The 8,961-nt window shown below is 39.9% G+C and overlaps 1 protein-coding gene across 10 annotated transcripts in view; it reads left to right on the plus strand.

Moving 5' to 3' along the window:
• CUX1 (cut like homeobox 1) overlaps positions 1 to 8,961 on the plus strand; it is a 402,959-nt gene that overhangs the window by 334,476 nt on the left and 59,522 nt on the right. For 8 of the 10 annotated variants that reach the window (XM_073315641.1, XM_073315642.1, XM_073315643.1 and 5 more), the window contains one exon: positions 3,323 to 3,587. The exons of the other annotated variants lie outside the window; for them this stretch is intronic. In XM_073315641.1, coding sequence (XP_073171742.1) covers positions 3,323 to 3,587 — 265 coding nt within the window. The remainder of the gene's footprint in view (positions 1 to 3,322; positions 3,588 to 8,961) is intronic. 10 annotated transcript variants of the gene reach the window in all.

The raw sequence follows: 8,961 nt of genomic DNA on the forward strand, positions 1-8,961 counted from the left end.
TTAAATTAACTTTTAGGAGGGGTCTTCAGACCCACCAAGATCAGACTCCTTCCCCCCACTTACCTTACTCTGAATAATTAGCTTCTACGGCATATGGCACCCCACTGTGGATGCTGCTGGAAACATTGCACTCCCCAGTGAATAGTGCTGAAGCCTCCTGACGGGAGAAATGTTAATTCTCTATATTTCCTCCTCATTTCGTTTGTAATAAGCTTGTTCAGTATCAGGTAGGATAAGAATTCTATTTAAAAAGGGCTCTGTTTTATCCCAGTCGGCAGGCCTCTAGTGCTGTTGGGTGGTGGGTGTGCCACTTCCAGCCGACTGCATGCTGGGAAGACTTGCCAAGGGAACATGGCAATGCTGGGTCTACAACAACAACAATGAAAAAGGGGGTAAAATCCTCAAACAGAACTGGGCCCAACACCAAGGATCCAAGTCCAAACCTTCCCAAGGACTGGATTTAGGAAGTGAGTTTGGTCATTATGAAGTAGTGGCTAATGGAAAAGTTCAAAACTGTATCCAAAACCAAATTCCTCCAAAACTCAGGGATGTTTGTAACTTGCCTTTGGATTTGAGTCTCTCTTTATTTGAAAATGTGCTGAAATCTCCCCTGATGTTGTGTATATTCAAAGATTGTTTAAAATAATATTTTCAAATCATCTTTAAAGCATCTAGAGTGCTTCACACAGAGCACATAGCTAGTAATCTGGTTCAGCACACTGACAGATGGCATAATATGTGACCTTGAACCAGTGGAGCGATGGTCAAATAACCTGATCTGGATGAAAAAATATCAACTGGTGGATGTTGTGGTTTTTTTACAGTCGGGTTCCCTGTAAGTCATCATTGTTTCTTTATTCCAGTCTCATGAAAGATACAGACTTTAGCAGTTCTTGCTTAATAGTGACAGCACTGAGAGTTTGGGCAGGTCTGCACTTGGATGGAACACCTCCCAGGAAAGTCTAGTTCTCCAGGAAGTGGTGCTCATCCTCTTGAGTTTGGCCTGAGCTCTTGTCCCAGAATGAAGATTGAAAACTCTGTGTTGCTGGAGGTGCCATCTTTTGGCTGTGAGATAAGAGATTCTGACCACTCATTAAAGATCTTTTTGAATAAGAGGAGGATGTTAAGCCCAGTGACCTGACCAAATTCTGGCGGCTTCAGTTGGATATAGCACAATTTTTTTACATTTTTAATTAGATGTGCTGTTCTCCTTCATGTTGTCTCCTAAATTACTGGGCAGTGTTGCAGTGCTCTAATGAGCACATACCATTCTTCACCCTTGTTTTGGCTGTTACAGTGGTGAATGAAGGGAGCCCTGTGTCTAGTTTGTGTATCAGTAGAAGTTTGTAAAACACTTTAATCTCAAAAGACTCCAAAGACCTTTTATAAATGTAAGATATCATTTTCGTCATATTAATTGCCAGCATTACAAGTTGTAGCATTTAGCTGCACCTCAGGGGCTGCAGAGGTAGGGCCCCATATGTTGTTTACCACTAACTGCTTCCCATTTTCCCCACTGGTTGAAACATCCTATATAGCTTTGGTTGATTGGAATAACCTTTAAAAATAACTTTCTTATATAAACAATGTGGGTGAGGGAGACCATATCTTTTATTGGATCAACTTCTGTTGGTGAGGGAGACAAGCTTTTGAGCCACTCTCAGGTCCCGAAGAAGAGCTTTGTGTGGCTCGAAAGCTTGTCTCTCTCACCAACAGAAGTTGGTCCGGTAAAAGATATTACCTCACCCATCTTGTGTCTCCAATATCCTAGGACTGACATGGCTACAAATACAACTAACTTTCTTAAATGGGTGCAGGACTATATATGACACGGCAGAGTGATGGATAATGAGGTTCTTACATTCTGTTCCATACCAGTGATCCAACAGGCAAGACGACATATTCAGGAAAAATAAAATGCAGGCAGTTCAGGTACCCAGGAAGGTTAAACACTATGTTCAGAATTCACTTGGATACTCCTGTGACAGTGTGTAACAGTCCCACTAGATCCACCACCAGCGTAGATGGTGAAATGACAAAGCAGAGCTGGACACTAAAGGCCCAGGCAGTCCTGCAGAGGAACAGAAGGGTACTCTATTAAACCAGCTCCCTGGTACTATAAGGAGGGTGAGCTCTATACCCAGAAAACTTGAGTTGTAGCTCAAGGTGGCCTGTTTCTGTTCATGTAAAAGTCTTTTGTATTTTTTTTTATCATCATCTATGCATCCTATTCCTGAAGATAAAACCTATGGTAAAAAAATTCATTTCATGAAAGACTTTGTTGGTGGCTCAGGTGACCTACTTCACTAGCTTCCAAATCTCTATGGCATGAGTCTGTGCTCCAAACGATTTTTATATATAAATATAATTTAAAAGATATTTATCAGGCCACTGCAACATTGTATTGATCAAGTTAATCTGGAAGTGCTTTGTTCTCACTGCAAGGGAATGGCCTCCTCGACAATGCTCTTGCATGACTCTGATCCCATCTCCCTCCACCCAGTGCAAGTCAATCAAGGCAATGACATCATTAGCCAAATCTCTTTTCTCAATGAACTTAACAGGATGGTCCATCACCACCTCACCCCAGGAGGATGAAGGAGCCTAATGGAGTTGCTCAGATTCCCATCACTGACCTAAATGAGCTAACTGCTCACAGCAGTAGTACCCATCAAATTGTATTGTAAAGAATCTTGCTTAAAGGAAGGGGCTGTCGGTTGTTTTTCTTTTTTATAACTTGTTTCCAGTGTATGCGTCTAAGACTAGATCTGTAGGAATAAGCAACAAACCTCTGAACTGTTCCTTAGGGCTGAGGCAAAATTGTCAGGATTCCACAGGTTCCAAGTGCCATCTGGTGTTGGAACATGGTTGTGATTTCAGCTTTTATCAGCTACTGTAGTTTAAGTATAATCCAGTAGGAAGCTTTAAATACCAAGAAGCACAGAATATTTCAGTTGCAATGCAGCGTAAGTGTCCTAACTGAATGTATATGTTAAAATGTCATACTCATAAAATACTCAGACTTTTGTTGAGTAACATTAGAACTATGCGCCACACTTAACTTGTTATGTCCATTATTTGTCTCACATATTCACCAATGGGGTGGGAAACTTAGAAAGGTTTATGGTTAGTTTGTGCTCTCTTCCCTGCCACCTCTACCTTCTCTTGCAGTCTCTTTCAGATCCACGCCAGAATTCATTTCCTGTTCCTTCCTTCCCAGCATGCACACCCCCCGAGCTCACAATTTGGGATCTTTGCATTTACTCTGCAGTTCTTATATTTGGTGACTTTATATTTACATGATTCTGTATTTCTCTTTCAGCCTACATGAAACGACGGCACAGCTCAGTTAGTGACAGTCAACCTTGTGAGCCCTCTTCAGTTGGAATAGACTATAGCCAGGGAGCCAGCCCACAGCCACAGCATCAGCTAAAGAAACCACGAGTAGTGCTGGCACCAGAAGAGAAAGAAGCTCTAAAACGAGCATATCAGCAAAAGCCATACCCATCGCCAAAAACAATTGAGGAACTTGCTACACAGCTCAACTTGAAAACCAGCACAGTGATCAACTGGTTCCACAATTACAGGTACAGTACATGTCCCACACAGCATCTCCAGTGAGTACAGTATATACTCTAGCCATAAAAGGCTGTTTATTTCTGTCTGCCTTAACTAGTGCTGGGCAGTGATACAGAAGGGACTGTCTCATTAGCAAGGAGTTTATAGTAGTAATGATAGTGCAAACAGTATATGCCAGTTTTAAAATAATTCCTGGGGAATAAAAATACCCACATATTGACTTAATAAATAGTTCTTGTCTGTGTGAAATCCTGCATTTTGATTTGATACGTCAGAGTTGGACTTTAAACTAAAAGGGTCCACAGTCGTGGGATATTTATAATAGTGTGTGTACTACTGCCCTATATTGGATGGAATCGGACCTATGACAAGAGAACAGTTTTTACAGTGCTGAAAATTAAAGGAGATTTTCCTTTAGCTCAAGATATAGAGACCTGTGATTTGGGACCAGGAGAATGTGTTCCGTCTCCAGGAAGTTCCAAATGGCCATGGTGTGCGGCTTAGTGACAATCATGATATCTGAGGTGACTGCAAATTTATTACACTATTATGATAAATCCTTGATGCCAAGAGTCACCCTGAAATAAAATGAGATTGGAGTCTCAATTTAGTCCCTTTTTTCCATTAAAAGGAACCACAAGTTGGGTGCGTTGAGTAGTTTCTGATTACTAAAGACTCAGTGCTTGACCAGCATATGAGAAGTAGAAGGAATTGGATAAACACACTCAGTTTCTGTCTGAAGGGAATTGATCAGGAATCCTCATAATTTTAACACAGTTTTGTCCCAGAAATTGGCACTGATCAATATAACAGTTATAATTTGAGGGGTAGAAGAAAACATACAAGCCTCAGTCCCTTGCTTTCTGAACCAAGAGTCCCTGATTATCAGAAGACAGTTTAAGAAACCTGAACAAACAATTCACATTTTAAAAGATTTCTCCCTCTAAGCTCCTCTCTGCCACTTCCGAGGCCACTATGGACACAGAAAAAGACTCCTTGTTAATGACAGAGCTAAGAAATAGAACACACAGTAGTAGTTGAGGGAAAATAACAAATATAGTCACCAGTAGGTGGTAACATTTCTACTCTGTCATATTGACTTGTACTTCAATTTGATTTGTGTGCGCTGCAAATACTGCATCTTAGTTTAAAGTTCTGCATATACAAACAACTATTCCCTTTCTCACTTATAGCAATTATACACAAGTTGGAGTGTAATGCCTGTGTAAATTGTTCCCTTCAGCCTGACAGCAAAATGTGCTGTTCTCACTTATACAGATGAATGAGAGTAATCTGGTGACATGTGTTATTTTCCTCATTATCATGAGGTCTTCTGTTAGGCACATTGTGAGAAAGCACGACAAGTCATGATCGATCAGCACATTTAGCCACACCAAGCTATACATTAATTCAGAATACTCCTGCTGTTATAGACAAAGTAAAATATGTACAACCGAGGCAGCAACGTACTCTAATGGTTGGAATACAGGGCATGGAATCGGGAATTCAGGTTCTAGTCCCAGCACTACTGATTTGTTGTGTGATCGTGAGCAAGTCATTTATGGCCTGATCGAAGTCAGTGGGATTTTTTGAGTGCTTAGCACCTCTGAAAATCAAGCTATGGACTACTATTTTGTGACTCAGTTTCACCATCTGAAAAATAAGAATATTAACAATTAATAATGTGAACTTTAAATAATATCTGTGAAGTGATTCTAGAGCCTCAGCATAAAGGTGCTCTATAAATGTGAGGTATCATTATTATTTATTAATATATATAAGGTGGTACAAGAAATGAATTCATGGAACTGAAGAGGGTTCCCTTTCTAACTGTAAGGAATCTTGAGAGATAAGAATGTGTTGTTTGTCGTACTTTAAAGGCGTCAAGAGCCCATTTTCAATTTTAGCTTGCATTGTGGGTTTTATATCTCCCATACAACTTATTTTGGTACAACTGCTGTCTGTCCCATTACAAGCCGTAGTGTACTGTTCCTCTTGAATTTGATACCTTTTTCTTAATGTCCATAATGTCATGGATTCGGGGCCTCAGGAATCTTGTTACTGCAGTGCTTATACTTTGGGTATATGGCTAATGCCATACGTTCCACAAACTGTTGCTGCATTAGAATATGCCCTCACATCCATCTTTGTGTAAAGAATGTGTGTTGGCACGTATGTGTCACAGCAAGAGGCACTGTGGAAATACCTGAGAGAGAGAGAATTTCGCTTTGAAATATAAATATTCAGAAAAGATTTCATTGTATCCACAAGCACATCTAAACCTTTTTGTTTGTTTCCAGAGCTCAAGACTCAGCATATATATAAGAATAATATACATCTGAGTGTATTTTTTTGCATTACAGAAGCTTCCAGAGGCCCCTTTTCATATTGGGACCCCATTGTGTTAGAAGCGGTAACAAATACATGTTAAGAGACGGTCCCTGCCTCAAACGACTTACATTCTAAATAGTAGGACAGTCAAAGGGTGGAAGAAAGGAAGTAGTATTAACCCCATTTTACAAATGGGAAATTGAGGCACAGGGATTAAGTGACTTGTTCAAGGTTATCTAGAGAGCCTTTGGTAGAGGTAACAATTAAACCCTGTTCTCTTAAATTCCAGTCCAGTGCTATTAAATTATTAAACTCCATTCAACTTAATTTATAAAAGTTGTGGGAAACATCACTATATTAAATGTCTATGTATGATCCTGGAAATTGTGCAAAGACATGTACAATGAACTCAAGCACAATCCCCAGGATAGCCTCATATTTTGAATAACACTGAAGAATGTCTTCAGGGTGTGGTTGATTTAGTGGTATTCAACTTCCACTGATAGGTACTTTCTGTCCAGAATTTCCTAGCTGCTGGCACCAGTTCCTGTTTATTGTACAGACTTTGTCTCCTAGTTAATTTAGTGCTTTATTGACTTCCAGACCTAGTGTGTTGGGGATCAATTCCAGGGATTTACACATCCATCAAACAAGCCCATACTAAACAGAGCTGTGGCCAAATGTTCAATGAGCATGCTGTGATTCACTTTCTTAAGTGGAACTGTGGTATTTTAAATGACATTTCTTAGGTGGGCAGACACGAAGTTATCCGTTTCCTTCTCCTGACTCAGTGAGCACCGCAGGAGCAGTGTGCTTTGGATCACTGCCTATAAAGGGAGATTTATAAGAAGTAAATAAAGCCTAGTAATAAACATAAAATGCATAGATGTAATGTTAATAGCAAATTAATATTAGTACCTGTGGTCCCCGGTCCTGAAAAAAGTCATGTCAGCAATTACTGCCGAAGTACTGTACTGTCTCTGAAGCAAGTCAATAATGTCATTAGCTTCAAACACAAAGCAGACATTCCAGCGGTGTTCTGTTGCTAGTCTGTGTTCTTCCCAGTGTACATTAGTTCCTGCGAGAAATTTAAGTTTCTAAAAACTTGCCACAAACATGAAGAAGGTTTTTCATCTGTGACTTGAAAGACAAGGCAGCGCTTCATTAAAACCAGTGGTATTTTTCTTTTTGACAGAGTTTTCTCTAAATTGTTACTGTGTCTACACTATTCCTGCGCTAAGGTTCTTTCTTCTTGTTATATAGGAACATGGGGCGTATCTTGCAGTATAATGTACAGAGGTCATAAACAATTATATTAATCACAGTCGAATTACGATTATATAATTGATTTCGTTATCAAGGCTAAGTAAAATCCCAGGCCACCCATGATTTCATTTCCCTGTGTGATCCAGGACATTGGGAAACTCCTTATGAGAGGCTCAAATAAAATGACATGTACGTTGCTGGGTGATTTTTACACACTTCATGTTGTAGGAAGCACAAAGTTGAACATTAGGTAACTTTTACCCATATGTGGAGTGCATTAATTCCCTAGAAGTGCACTGCCTGTCATGTGACTATTAATGTTCTGAAATTAAATTTATAAATAAAAAATAAGGCAGAAGTCACATTGGGCTCATAGACTGAAAACCAGTCAGAAAGCTGCACTGCCCTAAAGTCAATTCAGAAGTATATTCTTACTTTTGATCAGGGTTTCCTGTTTGTAATAATTATTTTTTCTGGTTTTTGTTTAGTTTTAGGCAAAGTCATGGCTAATTTTTAGGAGTAGAAATCAAAATGTTATTGGTGTTTATAAATTGTTTCCCCTCTAATTATATATTAAAAAAATCCCTTCTGAATTCCTGTGCCCTCATCAGAGAGGAATCTTTTAAGGTTCTTCAGGAACCCTTTGAAGCTTCATGCTCTCAGAAGTGAGATTCCAGTGAGAATGGGAGATCTTTATGAGCTTGTCTCTTGATCCCCTTTATAAACCACGTATGACCCTGTAAAATTGGAAATGTCAGCATGTGCGTAACTTGGATTGAAGTTCTCCTAAAGCAACTGTTAGGGGGCTTATTCCTTCACCCACTTACTTCCCTGGTCCTTCTCGCATGAACAGAGAGCAACAATACCCGAATTCCAAAGGTGCAAACAATTCAATGTTTATTGGGGTGAACTTCCAGCAAGCATGATTCCAGTTTCCTTCCTTAGTATCCTCCTTCCCAGCTCTGACACCACAGAGCCTTACACCTGTGTCCCTGTTCCCATTCCTACCCTTAGCCAAACATGATTCCAACTTCCTTACTCCCATTCCCTGTTCCCATTTCCCCCTTTAGCAAAACATGATTCCAATTTTCTTACCCCCATTCCCTGCTCCCATTTCCCTCACCCACACCCACCCACTTCCTCCTTGACTACAGATTATATAGTAAAACTTGAGTTCTGCTTAGCTATACCTTAACCAATCATTTTCCTGAAATTTAACTAACCAATCCTAACATATTGTAACATGATTATGTAACCAATTATATCCCACCACCTTAATTAGTTTACACCCAGCAAAATTAATTATACAGCAGACAGGAACAATCACAGAACCAAACAGAGATTATACAGACAAACAATAGCAAAGTGGGAACTATAATGACAAGACAATACAGAAGTGAGGATTTCACATCCCAGCTATTGATAAGTGAGTTCTTGCCAGACAGGATGCTATCAAACTAAGTTTCCTTTTACATTTTCTAGGCACTTCCCTTTCTCTGGAGGTGATAGGAATACAATTCTGTCCTGATAGTGCCTAACAGCCCAATAGCACCTTATTTCAATGTGACTAGTTTGGAATGTGAGGATGTGACTGTTCACTTCCCAGCTTATGGCTGCCTCTGCTGCTTAGCCAAAGGCCTTAGCCTAAGAACAGGGCCTCAGACTGTCACAGGGAGAGAAGGCCCTTACACCAGCAGACAGTGATTTTGATTCTTTCTTTTATACCTCTAGAACTAGCCAAGTGATAAGAATACACCTAAATTCTTAAAGTACAGGCCTTTGCAG

Source organism: Lepidochelys kempii, chromosome 17, assembly GCF_965140265.1.
Source record: "Lepidochelys kempii isolate rLepKem1 chromosome 17, rLepKem1.hap2, whole genome shotgun sequence".
Classification (NCBI taxonomy): Eukaryota; Metazoa; Chordata; order Testudines; family Cheloniidae; genus Lepidochelys; species Lepidochelys kempii.